Raw genomic sequence first — 20,786 nt, 5'->3', positions numbered from 1 at the left:
TGATAAGACATTATTGTAAACAGATAACAATAAAGCACAAATGAGTATTACAAAGACAGGTCATATGGTTGCATGCATTGTTGTACATTCAGTAGAATGGAGTATTCTGTTAGGTAGTGTATTTAAAAAAATAATGAAGTTAGATTGGGTCTTAGGTTTAACATTTATGTGATATAATTGTGAGAAACATTTAGGATATACAATTTATAAGGTTCAGTTATTCAGTATTTATTTGGTTTTGGGTGAGTAAGTGATCTTTGAGAAGAGACTTGAATTTATAAACAGGTAGTGTTTCTTTTATATTTACAGGTAATGAGTTCCAGATTTTAGGGCCTTTTATGTGCATTGAGTTTTTGCATAGTGTAAGATGGATACGAGGAACATCAGAGAGTGATCTGTGTCTTGTGTTATGGTCATGAGTTCTGTTGAGGTTGGCAAGCAGATGTTTGAGGGGAGGGTTAATATCAGAGTTAAGTGTTCTATGTATGTAATAGGTGCAGTAATAAGTATGGATGCTTTGTATGGTGAGTAGGTTAAGTGTTTTGAATATTGGTGGAGTGTGCTGCCTGTAGTGGGAATTTGTTATCATTCTGACTGCAGCCTTTTGTTGGATAATTAGTGGTCTGAGGTGGTTAATTGTTGTTGAGCCCCATGCACAAATTCCATAGGTGAGATAGGGGTAAATAAGAGAGTGATACAGGGCCAGGAGTGCTGACTGTGGAACATAGTAACGTATCTTCGATAGTATGCCTACGGTCTTGGAAATTTTCTTAGAAATTTGTTGTATATGTGTATGAAATTTGAGTCTGTTATCAAGGTGGATTCCTAAGAATTTTCCCTCTGTTAGCTTTGTGATAGGTGATCCATTTATCATTATGTTAAGAGGGACATCTGCAGCTCTGTTTCCAAACTGAATGAAGTAGGTTTTGTCAATGTTTAGTGTAAGTTTGTTAGTCCTCATCCAGGTTGATATTTTCTGTAATTCGGCATTTACACTATTGGCTGGCATGACTGGGCTCGGGTGAGAGAAGACGTATGTAGTGTCATCTGCAAATAGTGTGCGTTTGAGTAATTGCGAAGCATTTGGCAGGTCATTTATGTATAGGAGAAAGAGAAGAGGGCCAAGGATGCTTCCCTGTGGGACACCAACTGTAATTGGTTGTGTGGAAGAGTTTGCCCCATTTGTGTACACATATTGGCTTCTGTTGCTGAGGTATGACTTGAGGTAGTTGAGGGAGTGCCCTCTTATACCATAGTGAGACAATTTTATGTGGAGCAAGTCATGGTCAACTGTATCAAAAGCTTTTCGTAAGTCAATGAAGATCCCCAGTGAGATTTCTTTGTTCTCTTTTGCAGTGTATATATGTTTAATATATTTATAGATGGGGTTGTAAGAGAAGTAAATGCGAGGGTCTTGGCAAGAGGCGTGGAGTTAAAAGATAAAGAATCACACACAAAGTGGGAGTTGTCACAGCTGCTCTTTGCTGATGACACTGTGCTCTTGGGAGATTCTGAAGAGAAGTTGCAGAGATTGGTGGATGAATTTGGTAGGGTGTGCAAAAGAAGAAAATTAAAGGTGAATACAGGAAAGAGTAAGGTTATGAAGATAACAAAAAGTTTAGGTGATGAAAGATTGAATATCAGATTGGAGGGAGAGAGTATGGAGGAGGTGAATGTATTCAGATATTTGGGAGTGGACGTGTCAGCGGATGGGTCTATGAAAGATGAGGTGAATCATAGAATTGATGAGGGAAAAAGAGTGAGTGGTGCACTTAGGAGTCTGTGGAGGCAAAGAACTTTGTCCTTGGAGGCAAAGAGGGGAATGTATGAGAGTATAGTTTTACCAACGCTCTTATATGGGTGTGAAGCGTGGGTGATGAATGTTGCAGCGAGGAGAAGGCTGGAGGCAGTGGAGATGTCATGTCTGAGGGCAATGTGTGGTGTGAATATAATGCAGAGAATTCGTAGTTTGGAAGTTAGGAGGAGGTGCGGGATTACCAAAACTGTTGTCCAGAGGGCTGAGGATGGGTTGTTGAGGTGGTTCGGACATGTAGAGAGAATGGAGCGAAACAGAATGACTTCAAGAGTGTATCAGTCTGTAGTGGAAGGAAGGCGGGGTAGGGGTCGGCCTAGGAAAGGTTGGAGGGAGGGGGTAAATTAGGTTTTGTGTGCGAGGGGCTTGGACTTCCAGCAGGCATGCGTGAGCGTGTTTGATAGGAGTGAATGGAGACAAATGATTTTTAATACTTGACGTGCTGTTGGAGTGTGAGCAAAGTAACATTTATGAAGGGATTCAGGGAAACCGGCAGGCCGGACTTGAGTCCTGGAGATGGGAAGTACAGTGCCTGCACTCTGAAGGAGGGGTGTTAATGTTGCAGCTTAAAAACTGTAGTGTAAAGCACCCTTCTGGCAAGACAGTGATGGAGTGAATGATGGTGAAAGTTTTTCTTTTTTCTTTTTGCCTTGGTGGGCCACCCTGCCTTGGTGGGTCACCCTGCCTTGGTGGGAATCGGCCAGTGTGATAATAAAAATAAAATAATAAATAATATGTTCTAGCATGTGTATAATAGCATCATTTGTATTTTTATTAGGCCTGAAATCAAATTGGCAGGGGTTGAGTATGTTTTGGGAGATAAGGTAGGAGTAGATTCGTTTATGAATTAATTTTTCGAAGATTTTTGAGAGAGGGTGTAAGTTGGATATTGGCCTATAGTTATTCAACTCGGTTTGGTCTCCTCCTTTATGGATCGGGGTGACCCTTGCTATTTTGAGAACTGTAGGGAAGGTAGAGGATTCAATGGATTTGTTAAAGAGTGTTGCAATGATTGGTGATAGCACTTGTGACACTTGTTTGTATATAAAGGGTGGTAAGGTATTTAGATCTCCTGTCTTGTTTTTTAGTGTGTTGATAATAAGGGAGACTTCATATGGGTTAGTCGGAGCTAGGAACAGTGTGTTCGGGTAGTTGCCAGTGAGGTAGTCATTTGGTGGGGTATCTGTGCTTGGGATTTTATTGGCAAGGTTTTTTCCTGTAGTGGAGAAGAAATCATTGAGTCTGTTTGCTGTTTCTGTTGGTGGGAGTTTGGGTTCATCTGCTTTTGTTAATTTATTTTCGCTATTTTGTGTTATCTTTTTTGTTCCTAGAATTTCTGATAGGGTTTTCCAGGTCTTTTTTATGTCACCTCGTAAGTTGGATAATCTGTTCTCATAATACAATTTTTTTGCCCTTCTTATCAGGCTGGTTAGGATTGACGAGTAACGTTTTATTTGGTCTCTGGTTATGTGACCCATTCTGTACTGTTTTTCATATAGGTGTTTTGTATTTATGGATTTGAGAATGTTGGGTGTTAGCCAGGGACTGTTCAGTCTCTTAGCTGTCATCTGTTTAGTTTTTTTAGGGCAGTGCTTGTTATAGAGGTATTGGGTCTTTTTTAGAAAATTATTAATACATTCGTCAATGTCTGTATAGATTTCTAGCTCAGTGTGTCAGTCAATGTTTGTTACTGCTGTTGTGGAGTTATTAATGGCTGCTTCATTGTGAAGTCTGAAGGTGACTTTAGTAGTGTCTTGGGGTAATTTACCAAGAGTTGTTATGAGGAAAGTAGGGTAGTGGTCTGTTGTATTATCTGTGATTATGCCTGATTTTAAAGGGGATATGGTGTTGGTCCAGATGTGGTCAAGTAGGGAAACACTAGTCTCTGTAACTCTTGTAGGTGTTGTTACTGTTGGTAGCAACATACAGTTACTCATTGTGTTTGTGAATTCAGTAACGTGTGGGTCCTGGTCTTGTAGGAGATTTATATTGAAGTCACCTGAGAGTAGTAAGTGATCTTTGTTCACACGTGCATCAGTTATTATACTTCCTAGGTTTTGACTAAATTGGCTAATGTTTGACTGTGGTACTCTGTAGATGTTTATCACTGTGAGAGGTTTTTGTAGGTACTTGGATTTGAATTTAGCTATTATATATTCCCCATGTTCATCCCTTGTGCAAGTATTAGTGATACATTCTAGTTGGTTAGAGTAGTATATAGCTGTGCCACCCCCTTGTTGGTCTGGCCTACAGTTGTGTATGGCTGTGTAACCAGGAATGGCATAGACATCAGTAGTATCAGGCTTTGGCATGCAAGGAATTTAGTAATGCTATGAGGTCATCGTAATGCTTGCTTAAGGATCTGATATTGTAGTTAAAGACAGTTATGTTGTTGTTGGCTCTGAGAAGTGCCTTTGATTGTTCTGCTGTGTAATAATTACAGTTACTGTTTGATTCATTTAAGTCATTAAATAAGAGGTTGGTATCAGGATCAATGCTTGTAATCATAAGATTTGTAGTGAATCTATAGTTAGAATTAAGTATAAAACAAATATTCTAAAGCTAAAAATAGCACCTGAGTTATTTAACAAATGTAATAAAAAAAATGAGCTAAGGTAGTTTTTAAAGCTAAAATAAAGGAGACAATATAAAAGGGACTAAAATAATTTCTGGTGAACAAATAAAGTGATGATCAAATAATGGAGCTTGGGAATATGATGGTAAGTAGTACTTTAAAGGTAATTCTTTAAAGTTAGAATTAGGGAAAACAATATAAAAGGGACTAATATAAGTTGTGGTGAACAATAAAGTGGTAATCAGATAAATGAACTTTGGATATAATGGCAAAATTGTGAACTTATTACACTTTAGCACCTGAGAATAGCACCTTGATTATTTTTACAATTGTGAATATATGAACTAAGGTAGTTATGTAAAGCTAAAAATAAAGGAGAAAATATATAAGGGACTAAAATAAGTAATGGTAAACAAAGTTAAATGAACAGATGGTCACTATGAAATAATATTGGTTTTGAAGTAAGATCTGATTTGTAATATTAAACAAGTTGAGTAGTTTATTGCACAATAAAAAGAAAAAAAAATATGAGGTAGTTGGTACTAGCTCGTAGAAGATAGTTTTTGGGACTTACAAAAAAGTAATTGGAATATACACTCATTGCACACACAATAAAAGGTGACTAAAACAAGCAGTGGTAAACAAAATAAATGGACAGGTAAGAACGATGAATAATGTTAATTTGGAGTAAGATTTGACTTGTAACATAAAATTATGAGCAGTTAATAGCAGTAAGAAAGAAGTATAAAGTATTGGAGGTAGTTGGCATTAGCTAGTGATGAAAAATAAAAAAATAATAATTCTCGATATAATAGTAAGGTACACTATATGCACCACACGTATATATGTATTAAGGGCACTTATCTAATCTGTTACAGTAATGTCAGCTTTTCTAAGGAAGGTAGAGAAATCATGTTTGTTTGAAATGGTATATTGTCCTGTTGAAGTTTTTCTAATTAGTATTTTCCCATCTTGCGTGAAACACTGATGTATTTTGTTTTCCTGTTTAAGTTTTCTCAACCTGAACAGGAGGTTTTGACGTTTTCTTGTTAGACACTCATTTATGTACACTCCATTTTTCGTTGTAATTGCTGATTTAATTAGGTCCTTTCTTTTATCGTATGAATGAAGTCTGATCATTATACTTGTGTTTACTACCTGGGTTGTGATGGGACTAATTATTATTATTATTATTATTATTATCATTATTATTATTATTATTATTATTATCATTATTATTATTATCATTATTATTATTATTATCATTATTATTATTATTATTATCATTATTATTATTATTATTATCATTATTATTATTATTATTATTATTATAATCAACTTAATGGCTAAACCTTATAATGGGACTTGATGTAGAAAGGCTGCATCAGGAACAAGGCATGGCATGTACGTATTTCCTCTTTGGGTAACCCATCCTTTTGGGAAATGGTCACAAAAAAACAAAAAAAAAGACATGAAAAATAAAACTGCTACTGTATTTTTGAAATGTTAAAAAATATTTTAAAAACAATTTGGGTTTACGAATGTTTTCAACCTAAGGATACTGTTCGTGTCAACCACATGTGAACAGCAGTGCATTCAAAAACACTAATACAGTACGTTGAGAAGTGAGGCCTACCCATGGTAAGACTGCAGGAAGGGAAATATTCAAATTCAAATTAATTTTTTTATTTCGAATCATTGGAGGTGGGAAGTACAGTACTATGTTCGCACTCTAAAGGAGGGGTTTGGGATATATGTTTAGAGTGACATCTAAAGTGTCATATCTATGCACCTCTGGCAAGACAGTGATAGTGTGAATGATGGTGAAGGTTTCTTCTTTTTTGGGGTAACCCTGCCCCAATGGGAACCAGCCAGTGTTAAAAAAATAATTAGATAGCTCATATGAGGCACAGCATTTCAGCAGATATGTAAATGCAGAGCTACAGTATAAAAAATATACTGAAAGCAAAATATGAGGCAAAGCAGATCGTGATAAATAAACAAGAGTTGAAGGGTAATTTTTTTTTCAACATGCTGGCCTTCTCCCACCGAGGTGTAAAAAAAAAAAAAAAAAAAAAAAGCCTCACTCACTGGACAAGACCTGGGCCCGGAGTGTACTGGCAAACCTCATCTAATCCTCCAACACTCACCATCATTCACACAATCACTATCTTTGCAGAGGCTCGTGGGTATGACAGTTTAGAGGTCACTCCAAACAGCAAATATCCCAAACTCCTTTAAAGTGCAGCCGTTGTACTTTCCACCTCCAGGACTCAAGTCTGGCTAACCAGTTTTCCTGAATCCCTTAACAATATAATAATAATAATAATAATAATAATAATAATAATAATAATAATAATAATTTGGGAGCAAGGGGTTAGTAACCCCTTCTCCTGTATATATATTACTAAATTTAAAAGGAGCAACTTTCGTTTGTCCTTTTGGGCCACCCCACCTGAGTGGGATACAGCTGGTGCATTGAAAGAAAGAAAGAAAGAAGAATAATTTATTTTGACATGGTACATGGTAGTGAGGCTGGACTAACAGAATCAGAGTAAAGTGCAGATAATACCCACAGTCCACCGTTAGTGTTATATTGTCATAAATTTGTGCCCCCCTAAAATTCTAATACCCCAACTACTTTTGATTGTCATTGTTGTATTCAACGACCATTCTACCTCATAGTCTTAATTTGTTTAATATCTACAGAATCTATCTCCTTTTTTACAACTTACCACATCACTGTTCTATCTTATTTTATTATAAACTAGCCATAACTTGTCCTCAATAATTCTACCTCATTTTAAGAAATACTCAATTTCCCAATTTTATTCTAAAATCCCTATAATTGCCCAATTTTGCTTTAAACTATATTGACCAAACTTGTTGTAAACTTCTTTTATTGACCATTTTTATTCTATACTTCTTTAAACTAGTATTTTCAACTACAACTTTTATATTATCCTGTCTACCATCTTACTAGTATATTATAACCAAGTCATTGCCGTTTTTATTTTCATAATTTTTTTTATTATTATTCTTTTGCTACCTTAACTTGTGTATTTTATCCTGTCAATTTAAATCTAGTTATACTCTAATTCTTGTAAACAACTTATATAAGACCTTAGTGCAATTACAATTGAGAGTCTTGTGCCTTTTTTATATTATTAGATTAAACACAGTTGTACTATAGCTCATTCTAGCTCAATACATAGTCAATACCAAGTCCATTATATTAGACCATAGTGCAATTACTAGTGAGAGTCTGGTGCTATTTTTAATTTGTATTTTTATATTATTAGATTAAACCTAGTTGTACTATAGCTCATTCTAGCTCAAAACATAGACTCTACAAAAGTCATTATATTAGACCTTAGTGCAATTACAAGTGAGAGTCTTGTTCTATTTTTAATTTGTATTTTTATATTATTAGTTTATACCTAGTTGTACTTTAGTTCATTCCAGCACAACACATAGACAACATCAACTTCATTATGTGTAGTAGTGACTATACTCTATATGACCAAAATGCTTTAGCTATATACTTGTCCAAACTTCCCACCACTACAGATATCAGTACTAGAACTCAACACACAACTCAGGATATAAATAACCATAATTTAAACCTAGAAGATGATTGATCACGTTGACCCTGATCTAAACCTCCATAATCTGGCACACAATCAAAACCTATTGGAAAGTAACTGCCTTTATTACACAGCATCACAAGCCAGCACTATCCTAAACAATGCTAAAAGTCTATCAGTACTTAACTACAACATCAGGTCCTTAAGCAAACACTATGATGACCTCCTGGCACTCCTTGAATCACTAAAGACACCCTTCTCCTGCATTATTCTTACTGAGACCTGGCTTAAGCAGGACACAATAGATAGATTGGTAGGTTGGTAGTAGGTTGGTAGTTGGTAGTAGGTTGGTAGACAGCAACCACCCAGGGAAGTACTACCGTCCTGCCAGATGACTGTGAAACAGAAACCTGTAACCGTTTTGCATGATGGTAGGATTGCTGGTTTCTTTTTCTGTCTCATAAACACGCTAGATAACAGGGATATCTTGCTACTCCTACTTACACTTTGGTCACACTTCACAGACACGCACATGCATATATATATATACATACATCTAGGTTTTTCTCCTTTTTCTAAATAGTTCTTGTTCCTCTTTTTTTCTTCTATTGTCCATGGGGAAGTGGAAAAGAATCTTTCCTCCGTAAGCCATGCGTGTCGTATGAGGCGACTAAAATGCCGGGAGCAATGGGCTAGTAACCCCTTCTCCTGTAGACATTTACTAAAAAAGAGAAGAAGAAAAACTTTATAAAACTGGGATGCTTAAATGTGCGTGGATGTAGTGCGGATGACAAGAAACAGATGATTGCTGATGTTATGAATGAAAAGAAGTTGGATGTCCTGGCCCTAAGCAAAACAAAGCTGAAGGGGGTAGGGGAGTTTCAGTGGGGGGAAATAAATGGGATTAAATCTGGAGTATCTGAGAGAGTTAGAGCAAAGGAAGGAGTAGCAGTAATGTTGAATGATCAGTTCTGGAAGGAGAAAAGAGAATATGAATGTGTAAATGCAAGAATTATGTGGATTAAAGTAAAGGTTGGATGCGAGAAGTGAGTCATAATAAGCATGTATGCACCTGGAGAAGAGAGGAATGCAGAGGAGAGAGAGAGATTTTGGGAGATGTTAAGTGAATGTATAGGAGCCTTTGAACCAAGTGAGAGAGTAATTGTGGTAGGGGACCTGAATGCTAAAGTAGGAGAAACTTTTAGAGAGGGTGTGGTAGGTAAGTTTGGGGTTGCCAGGTGTAAATGATAATGGGAACCCTTTGATTGAACTTTGTATAGAAAGGGGTTTAGTTATAGGTAATACATATTTTAAGAAAAAGAGGATAAATAAGTATACAAGATTTGATGTAGGGCAAAATGACAGTAGTTTGTTGGATTATGTATTGGTAGATAAAAGACTGTTGAGTAGACTTCAGGATGTACATGTTTATAGAGGGGCCACAGATATATCAGATCACTTTCTAGTTGTAGCTGCACTGAGAGTAAAAGGTAGATGGGATACAAGGAGAATAGAAGCATCAGGGAAGAGAGAGGTGAAGGTTTATAAACTAAAAGAGGAGGCAGTTAGGGTAAGATATAAACAGCTATTGGAGGATAGATGGGCTAATGAGAGCATAGGCAATGGGGTCAAAGAGGTATGGGTAGGTTTAAAAATGTAGTGTTAGAGTGTTCAGCAGAAGTTTGTGGTTACAGGAAAGTGGGTGCGGGAGGGAAGAGGAGCGATTGGTGGAATGATGATGTGAAGAGAGTAGTAAGGGAGAAAAAGTTAGCATATGAGAAGTTTTTACAAAGTAGAAGTGATGCAAGGAGGGAAGAGTGTATGGAGAAAAAGAGAGAGGTTAAGAGAGTGGTGAAGCAATGTAAAAAGAGAGCAAATGAGAGAGTGGGTGAGATGTTATCAACAAATTTTGTTGAAAATAAGAAAAAGTTTTGGAGTGAGATTAACAAGTTAAGAAAGCCTAGAGAACAAATGGATTTGTCAGTTAAAAATAGGAGAGGAGAGTTATTAAATGGAGAGTTAGAGGTATTGGGAAGATGGAGGGAATATTTTGAGGAATTGTTAAATGTTGATGAAGATAGGGAAGCTGTGATTTCGTGTATAGGGCAAGGAGGAACAACATCTTGTAGGAGTGAGGAAGAGCCAGTTGTGAGTGTGGGGGAAGTTCGTGAGGCAGTAGGTAAAATGAAAGGGGGTAAGGCAGCCGGGATTGATGGGATAAAGATAGAAATGTTAAAAGCAGGTGGGGATATAGTTTTGGAGTGGTTGGTGCAATTATTTAATAAATGTATGGAAGAGGGTAAGGTACCTAGGGATTGGCAGAGAGCATGCATAGTTCCTTTGTATAAAGGCAAAGGGGATAAAAGAGAGTGCAAAAATTATAGGGGGATAAGTCTGTTGAGTGTACCTGGCAAAGTGTATGGTAGAGTTATTATTGAAAGAATTAAGAGTAAGACGGAGAATAGGACAGCAGATGAACAAGGAGGCTTTAGGAAAGGTAGGGGGTGTGTGGACCAGGTGTTTACAGTGAAACATATAAGTGAACAGTATTTAGATAAGGCTAAAGAGGTCTTTGTGGCATTTATGGATTTGGAAAAGGCGTATGACAGGGTGGATAGGGGGGCAATGTGGCAGATGTTGCAGGTTTATGGTGTAGGAGGTAGGTTACTGAAAGCAGTGAAGAGTTTTTACAAGGATAGTGAGGCTCAAGTTAGAGTATGTAGGAAAGAGGGAAATTATTTCCCAGTAAAAGTAGGCCTTAGACAAGGATGTGTGATGTCACCGTGGTTGTTTAATATATTTATAGATGGGGTTGTAAGAGAAGTAAATGCGAGGGTCTTGGCAAGAGGCGTGGAGTTAAAAGATAAAGAATCACACATAAAGTGGGAGTTGTCACAGTTGCTCTTTGCTGATGACACTGTGCTCTTGGGAGATTCTGAAGAGAAGTTGCAGAGATTGGTGGATGAATTTGGTAGGGTGTGCAAAAGAAGAAAATTGAAAGTGAATACAGGAAAGAGTAAGGTTATGAGGATAACAAAAAGATTAGGTGATGAAAGATTGGATATCAGATTGGAGGGAGAGAGTATGGAGGAGGTGAATGTATTCAGATATTTGGGAGTGGACATGTCAGCGGATGGGTCTATGAAAGATGAGGTGAATCATAGAATTGATGAGGGGAAAAGGGTGAGTGGTGCACTTAGGAGTCTGTGGAGACAAAGAACTTTGTCCTTGGAGGCAAAGAGGGGAATGTATGAGAGTATAGTTTTACCAACGCTCTTATACGGGTGTGAAGCATGGGTGATGAATGTTGCAGCGAGGAGAAGGCTGGAGGCAGTGGAGATGTCATGTCTGAGAGCAATGTGTGGTGTGAATATAATGCAGAGAATTTGTAGTTTGGAAGTTAGGAGGAGGTGCGGGATTACCAAAACTGTTGTCCAGAGGGCTGAGGAAGGGTTGTTGAGGTGGTTCGGACATGTGGAGAGAATGGAGCGAAACAGAATAACTTCAAGAGTGTATCAGTCTGTAGTGGAAGGAAGGCAGGGTAGGGGTTGGCCTAGGAAAGGTTGGAGGGAGGGGGTAAAGGAGGTTTTGTGTGCGAGGGGCTTGGACTTCCAGCAGGCATGCGTGAGCGTGTTTGATAGGAGTGAATGGAGACAAATGGTTTTTAATACTTGACGTGCTGTTGGAGTGTGAGCAAAGTAACATTTATGAAGGGGTTCAGGGAAACCAGCAGGCCGGACTTGAGTCCTGGAGATGGGAAGTACAGTGCCTGCACTCTGAAGGAGGGGTGTTAATGTTGCAGTTTAAAAACTGTAGTGTAAAGCACCCTTCTGGCAAGACAGTGATGGAGTGAATGATGGTGAAAGTTTTTCTTTTTCGGGCCACCCTGCCTTGGTGGGAATCGGCCAGTGTGTTAATAATAAAAAAAAAATACCAGGATACACAGCAATTCACAACTGCAGACCAAACCAAGTTGGGGGTGGTATTGCAGTCTATTACTCGAACCAATTATGTTGTATTAGCACCACTTGCTTTAGTGATGAATATGGGGAATACATTTTTGCTAATTTTACTGTAAAAAACCTTAAGATGCCTATAACAATCGGTGCCCTTTACCAGATACCTCACACAAACATCCCAAATTTCAGTGAGAAATTAAAGTCACTAATAACAAACAGACAAATGAATAAGCACCACTTTCTCTTAGCTGGAGACTTCAACATCAACCTTGGCTTACTAGATGATCAGCCTGTAACTGATTTCATCAACAATATGAACAACACACTTCTCATACCAACAATAACTAAACCAACCAGGCTCACTGAAACAAGTGCAACCATAATAGACCACATATGGACCAATATACTAGCCCCCCTTAAATCAGGGATAATCACAGATAGCACTACAGACCACTACCCTACCTTCCTCCTGACAAACATTAGTAAACCACCACTTGAATACAACAAAGTCTCATTTAGACTCCATGACGAGGCCTCAATAAGGAAGTTCACAGCTGACCTAAAGACTGTTGACTGGCCTACAGAATTCTCCAAAGCCAATGGTATTGATGACTGGACAGACATTTTTCTTAACAAATTACTTAGACTATATAACATACATTGTCCTATAAAAACGAAACAGATCACAAACAAACGGCTTGGTTGCCCATGGCTAACCAGCACCATTCTGAAATCCATTGACAAGAAACACCAATATGAAAAGCAATATAGACAGGGCTTAATTCTTTCTTTCAACACACCAGCCGTATCCCACACAGGGCTTAATACACACAGATATTCTTAAACACAATTCATCAGTTCTCACCAAAGTAATAAAGAAAGCCAAACAACTATACTACTCCAGTAGATTCACAGACACTAGAGGAGATACAAAAATGACCTGGAAAACACACTTCTCAGATTCTAGGGACCCACAAACTGAAAAAAAACAAGAATATTGTCCTAACTAAACCTAATGAAACACCACTACATCCCACTGACACAGCTATCAAGATAAACGACTTCTTTTCAACCATAGGATCTAATCTCGCCAATAAAATCCCACATACCAATGCCCATGCCAGGGACTACCTAGATGGGAATTTCCCAAATTCCTTCTATCGTGCACCAACTGAGCCCACGGAAGTCACCAAGATTATAAAGTCACTTAAAAATAACTCAGGGAATCTGTCTCATGTCCCACCATTACTGTACAAGCGAGCGGCCCATGTCCTTTCACATGCCATTTCATTACTTTTTAACAAGTCACTAGAAACTAGCACCTTCCCGAAACTACTCAAGATGGCAAGGGTTACACCAATACATAAAGGTGGTGACCCTACAGACCTAAACAACTATAGGCCAATATCAAACTTACCATTGCTATCCAAAATCTTTGAGAAACTCGTGCACAGGAGACTATATTCATTTATAACGGCACAAAACATACTCAACTCCTGCGAATTTGGATTCAGGAAAAATAAAAGCACTAATGATGCAATCATAAAAATGCTAGATCTGCTTTACACAGCATTGGAAAATAAGGAATATCCACTAGGAATTTTTATTGACCTAAGAAAAGCTTTTGACACAGTAGACCACGGCATCCTACTCCACAAACTTGACCATTACAGTATAAGAGGCCATGCGCTTGCTTATTTCAAATCTTACCTTACTAATAGGTACCAGTATTTTTTATTTTTTTATCACACTGGCCGATTCCCACCAAGGCAGGGTGGCCCGAAAAAGAAAAACTTTCACCATCATTCACTCCATCACTGTCTTGCCAGAAGGGTGCTTTACACTACAGTTTTTGAACTGCAACATTAACACCCCTCCTTCAGAGTGCAGGCACTGTACTTCCCATCTCCAGGACTCAAGTCCGGCCTGCCGGTTTCCCTGAACCCCTTCATAAATGTTACTTTGCTCACACTCCAACAGCACGTCAAGTATTAAAAACCATTTGTCTCCATTCACTCCTATCAAACACGCTCACGCATGCCTGCTGGAAGTCCAAGCCCCTCGCAAACAAAACCTCCTTTACCCCCCTCCCTCCAACCTTTCCTAGGCCGACCCCTACCCCGCCTTCCTTCCACTACAGACTGATACACTTTTGAAGTGACTCTGTTTCGCTCCATTCTCTCTACATGTCCGAACCACCTCAACAACCCTTCCTCAGCCCTCTGGACAACAGTTTTGGTAATCCCGCACCTCCTCCTAACTTCCAAACTACGAATTCTCTGCATTATATTCACACCACACATTGCCCTCAGACATGACATCTCCACTGCCTCCAGCCTTCTCCTCGCTGCAACATTCATCACCCATGCTTCACACCCATATAAGAGCGTTGGTAAAACTATACTCTCATACATTCCCCTCTTTGCCTCCAAGGACAAAGTTCTTTGTCTCCACAGACTCCTAAGTGCACCACTCACCCTTTTCCCCTCATCAATTCTATGATTCACCTCATCTTTCATAGACCCATCCGCTGACACGTCCACTCCCAAATATCTGAATACATTCACCTCCTCCATACTTTCTCCCTCCAATCTGATATCCAATCTTTCATCACCTAATCTTTTTGTTATCCTCATAACCTTACTCTTTCCTGTATTCACTTTTAATTTTCTTCTTTTGCACACCCTACCAAATTCATCCACCAATCTCTGCAACTTCTCTTCAGAATCTCCCAAGAGCACAGTGTCATCAGCAAAGAGCAACTGTGACAACTCCCACTTTATGTATGATTCTTTATCTTTTAACTCCACACCTCTTGCCAAGACCCTCGCATTTACTTCTCTTACAACCCCATCTACAAATATATTAAACAACCTCGGTGACATCACACATCCTTGTCTAAGGCCTACTTTTACTGGGAAATAATTTCCCTCTTTCCTACATATTCTAACTTAAGCCTCACTATCCTCGTAAAAACTCTTCACTGCTTTCAGTAGCCTACCTCCTACACCATACACCATACCAGTATGTCACCATTAAAGACACAGCATCAACAACACAGCCACTTGATACTGGAGTTCCACAGGGAAGTGTCCTTGGTCCCCTGCTCTTCCTCATATACATCATTGATCTTCCAAACGTATCCCAACACCTAAAACCCATTCTCTTTGCTGATGACATGACTTATGTCATCTCTCACCCTAATCTTGCCACCCTCAACACCATTGTTAACGAGGAGCTGATCAAAATATCGACTTGGATGACAGCCAATAAACTTACGCTTAACACTGACAAGACCTACTATATTATGTTTGGTAGCAGAGCAGGAGATGCACAAATTAACATTAACATCGACAACACTCTGATTACCAGACATAATGAGGGCAAATTCCTAGGCCTATACCTTGACAACAACCTGAATTTCAGCACCCATATCCAACACATAACCAAGAAAGTATCCAAAACGGTTGGGATCCTCTCCAAGAGACGATACTACATGCCGCAAAATGCCCTTCTCACACTATACCACTCACTTATTTATCCATACCTCACCTATGCTATTTGTGCTTGGGGATCAACTGCAGCAACACACCTAAAGCCAATAATAACCCAAAAAAAAGCCGCAGTAAGAATAATCACTAAATCCCATCCCTGGCAACACACCCCCCCACTCTTCATAGATCTAAACTTACTCCCTGTTCAGTACATCCACACTTATTACTGTGCAATCTACCTCTACAGGACCTTAAACTCCAATATCAACCTTGACCTAAAACGCTTTCTTGATAGTTGTGACAGAACCCACAGGCATAACACCAGACACAAACATCTCTACGACATTCCCCGTGTCCGACTAAACCTTTACAAAAATTCAATGTATGTCAAAGGCCCTAAAATCTGGAACACCCTACCTGAGAACTCTAGAACTGCAGACACATTCATCACCTTCAAAACTACCATTAGAAAACATCTTATCTCCCTGATACACCCCGTCAACTAACTACACGAATACCACCTGGTGGTTCACACTTACACTCACTCACCCATTTGACCATAAACAGAAATATTAATCTCAATCTTAAAATAATGAATCCTGTGATACTCCAATACTGAAACTATGTACTGTGCCAAAACAAAAGAATTCACATTGCTAAACTCAAACTAGTATTTAGTCACTTAGCCATAATACCAACTTACCTCATAATTCGTAATATTTTAAAATTAAGAATTAAACTAAGTCTGCCCAAAATGCCTAACCATGCTAGGTGTTCTAGTGGTACACTCTGTAATCATTATTTTACTACATGTAAACCACACAATAACCAAATTCTGTAAACTCAGCATTGTAATCCTTATAGAGAATAAACTTTGAATTGAATTGAAAAAGGAATATAATAGTTGAGTGTACATGCCAAAAACCCCTTGTATGCAGAGCATTTTGGGCAAACTTATAATTAACTCAAGATTAATAAGGCTTTAACAGATTAAATGGTCATTAGATGAGTTACAATGAGTACAAGAGAAATGAGTATTAATAGGTAATGCTATATGGCTTTAATAAGTCTATTAGAGAAGTTTAGTAGTGAATAGTTACAGTTTTGAATTATTTTATAAAAATTATAGTTTTACAACAGAACAATTTACAATATGAAGTATGACAATTTAGTATTCAAAACAACATATTATGCGAATGAAACACTTGTGCAACATTTGGGTATCTTCATTCTGGAAACTTTTTGCCACACACTGGCTTCTTCAGTCCAGTGCAGAGAAAGGTGGAAAATGAGAAGTTTGATGTAATCAGTCCCTCAGCCTAGAATCGATGTGTTCGGTCCATCAATCTTGATCTTTTGTCAATGGACTGAACATGTTGACTCCAGGGACTGATTACCTCAAACTCATCCTCATCTTCTGCCTTTCTCTGCATTGGACTGAGGAAGTCACTGCATGGTGAAATGATTGCAGAATGAAGATACCCCAATGTTACACAAGTGTCTCATTTATCTTTTATTCACATATTACACAAAGTATGGAAGGCATTCAAAGGGTGTTCTGTGGCCTGGTGGGCAACACTCTCGCTTCACACACTGAGGTCCACGATTCAATCCCTGGTACGGGTGGAAACATTAGGACGTGTTTCCTTAATACACCTACTATCTTTGTTCACCCATTAGTAAAATAAGTACCTGGGTGTTAGCCAGCTGGGGTGGGTCACATTCTGGGGACAAAATTAACCTAATTTGCCTGAAATGCTCTGCATAACAAGGGGCTTTCTGTATAGTAGTATGTCATTTACCTGGAGTTTACCTGGAGAGAGTTCTGGGGGTCAACGCCCCCGCTGCCCGGTCTGTGACCTCAGCTAGGCTGTATACCTTGTACATGTACTTGTAGGAATAAAGATTATTATTATTATATTACATTTTAGCATTATTCAAACTTAACCAATGAATATCCACTTTTAGAATGGCATCGTAATGTGTTCAATATATTTCAGACGTCATTACTGGGAAGCATAATGCTGTACTTCTTGTTCGCTGCATGGGCTGCACTCACCATCAGTATCCTGGTGCTCATGGAGGGACTGTCAGCCTTCCTTCACACACTCCGTCTTCACTGGTAAGATTGCTTGTCTCAGTTTAGTAATTTATAAAACAATCATGTGAAAAGTAAACAAACCATACCATGGGTGGGGCTTGATCCCACGGTCAGAGAGTCTCAAAACTCCAGACCGTCGCATTAGCCACTGGACCAGCTAGCCACAATAAGATTCGTCCAACTAGGTATATTTCTACACCATAGGAAGGTTAGCATAGGCACCACTGTGACCACAAATGCAAGTTTTTACAGATGAATCTCCAGCTAGCGTGGCCGTGACGAACTCTAGCTCAAGCGCCCTCAAAGCCGTTAACATGACTCACAAAATCGTATGGTATGGTTTGTTTGCAATCGTGTCATTACAATTTTGTGAGTCATATGAAAAGTAATATAAAATACCTAATCTAAGAGATTAGGTATTTTGACTCAAAATAATGGATTTTTAGTTTTAGTGGTAAGCAGGAAATAATCTGAAAAATCACAAATTATCATCAGTTTCGATTAAAAGTGTAATGATGATGATGATAATAATAATAATAATAATAATAACTAAAAATAATAATAATGTGGATGAGGGGGAGAAGCCTATTTTATTTTTTCCATATATTCTTGACTGTCCATAAAACTGTTTTACATAAAACAAGGATTTTCATTAATGTATTCGCTCACATTATGAGGGTTGACTGTACAAAGTACTGTATGTGTTTTAATAATTGAACCATTTTTATAAGACGGAGCCTTTTACCACATTACTTGTTTGGCCATTTTTAATGTAATTTATTGTTTACATGAAGTAGTTTTTAAATCTTATGAGGAAACTCGCCAAAAACTCTCTGAAAATCATATACAGTCAGCTCTCTTATAAAGCTCCAATATACAGTCAGCTCTCTTATAAAGCTCCATTATACAGTCAGCTCTCTTATAAAGCTCCAGTATACAGTCAGCTCTCTTATAAAGCTCCAATATACAGTCAGCTCTCTTATAAAGCTCCATTATACAGTCAGCTCTCTTATAAAGCTCCAGTATACAGTCAGCTCTCTTATAAAGCTCCAATATACAGTCAGCTCTCTTATAAAGCTCCAATATACAGTCAGCTCTCTTATAAAGCTCCAATATACAGTCAGCTCTCTTATAAAGCTCCAATATACAGTCAGCTCTCTTATAAAGCTCCAATATACAGTCAGCCCTCTTATAAAGCTTCAATATACAGTAACATCCTGGTTGATCAGGCCCTGATCCACCATGAGGCTTGGTCACAGACCGGGCCATGGGGGCATTGAGCCCTGAAACCCCTCCAGGTATACAGTTAATCCCTGCTTTACATCACTTCGCTAATGCAGCGGTTTTCAGTTATACGCATTCTTCATTCATTCAGACTTCCTGCAATAAATAAATTCATCACTCAGCAGTAGTATAAGCTAAGGCTGAAAATATTTTTAGGCAAGTAATTTGTATACTTTATATGCATTTTTTAGGCCTAGTTCTACTGCTCACTTAATATACATGTATGATAGTGTAAATATGTTATCAGGTTTTTGTATGCATTAAAAAGAAAAGTTTCACTTTACAGCAGTAGCCCAGAACCTAACCTGCTGTATAAGCGGGGCCCACCTGTACACTGTGAATTTTTGTAAATGCGATTGAAAAAAAAAAAAAAAAAAGGTTCTGTAAAGGCCTTTTTACATGCTTTTCAGTTTTGAATATCCTTTTTCAACTGCATTTGCAAAAAAATTAAACAATGTAGAAGAGTTCTGTAAGAGAACTCACACTATATTCAGACTATAAAAGAAAAAATTAAGAGATTTGGTTACAGTAATGATTTTTCCTGATCATGTTGCGAGAATTTAAATGGTTATTCTTTACACGTTGCATTTGTGATTGTGAATTATTGTTTATATGGTGTTGATATTATGGTAATCTATTATGTATAGCTGGAATGTAACTAAATAAAGAAGATGTTTTGAATACAGTATTGAAACCTTATAGCGACAGTTTGCTTTGAAAATGTTTTCAGTCTTGCAAAGCAAGCAGAATGTTGTCATTTATAAAGTATCTATACTGTATTATCTTACGTTAATCCCATGATAATTACCATGCTGTACTAGGAAGTGCCTTACTTTACCTTGTAAAGTTGTACCAAAGTGTGACTTTGTTTCAGGGTGGAGTTCCAGTCGAAGTTCTACAAAGGCGAAGGTTATGCCTTTACCCCATTGACTTTCAAGCACATTATCAGTGGGGACGAAGAGGAAGGTTAAATGGGCACTCACTGATCAAATATACATTTTTTTTTTTAACACACCAGCTGTCTACCAGAAAGGCAGGGTGACCCAAAAATGAAGAAACAGTTTTGCCATCATTCACTCCATAACTGTCTTGCCAGAGGCATGGAAATGCACATGTTGAAAATAATTATTATCCCCTTCAGGTGAAAATAGTAATTTTAATAATTGGAAAAAGTTTTATGAAAAAATTTATTTTTCAACTTGTATCATTTTTAGATGTACATGTATATAACAAAAATTACTGTGGTAGCTTATTTTAATGTTATTAAAATTTATTTTAAGATTGATAGCAATTACCATTCATCTTAATTTAAAATTGTAGTCTGTGTATTTAATATATTCATTATTTTGTACTCGCCTATTTATGGTTGCAGGGATCAAGTCACAGTTTGTGTGAATATTATTTATTTTTTTTTTTTTTATTATCACACCGGCCGATTCCCACCAAGGCAGGGTGGCCCGAAAAAGAAAAACTTTCACCATCATTCACTCCATCACTGTCTTGCCAGAAGGGTGCTTTACACTACAGTTTTTAAACTGCAACATTAACACCCCTCCTTCAGAGTGCAGGCACTGTACTTCCCATCTCCAGGACTCAAGTCCGGCCTGCCGGTTTCCCTGAATCCCTTCATAAATGTTACTTTGCTCACACTCCAACAGCACGTCAAGTATTAAAAACCATTTGTCTCCATTCACTCCTATCAAACACGCTCACGCATGCCTGCTGGAAGTCCAAGCCCCTCGCACACAAAACCTCCTTTACCCCCTCCCTCCAACCCTTCCTAGGCCGAATATATGTACATGAATATATGTACATGTATATAGAGGAGGGCCCCGTTTTTATGGCTATTAGGTTCCTGACTACAAGCGATAAATAAAAATAACCAGCATGTGGAAAAGATCATTTTTGAATATCATCTGCATCTAGAACTCCTGATAACACGTTTATATTATCATGTATTCAGTGCTCAATAC

At 38.1% G+C, this 20,786-nt stretch overlaps 1 protein-coding gene across 2 annotated transcripts in view; it reads left to right on the top strand.

The window, feature by feature from the left end:
- LOC128701343 (V-type proton ATPase 116 kDa subunit a 1) overlaps positions 1–20,208 on the top strand; it is a 68,582-nt gene extending 48,374 nt beyond the window's left edge. For both annotated transcript variants that reach the window (XM_070100313.1, XM_070100312.1), the window contains exons 15-16: positions 17,429–17,550; positions 19,688–20,208. In XM_070100313.1, coding sequence (XP_069956414.1) covers positions 17,429–17,550; positions 19,688–19,784 — 219 coding nt within the window. In that variant the 3' untranslated portion in view covers positions 19,785–20,208. The remainder of the gene's footprint in view (positions 1–17,428; positions 17,551–19,687) is intronic.
- Positions 20,209–20,786: the final 578 nt, after the last annotated feature.

This window comes from Cherax quadricarinatus, chromosome 72 (genome assembly GCF_038502225.1).
Source record: "Cherax quadricarinatus isolate ZL_2023a chromosome 72, ASM3850222v1, whole genome shotgun sequence".
Lineage (NCBI taxonomy): Eukaryota > Metazoa > Arthropoda > Malacostraca > Decapoda > Parastacidae > Cherax > Cherax quadricarinatus.
This window is presented reverse-complemented; position numbering and strand designations above follow the sequence as displayed.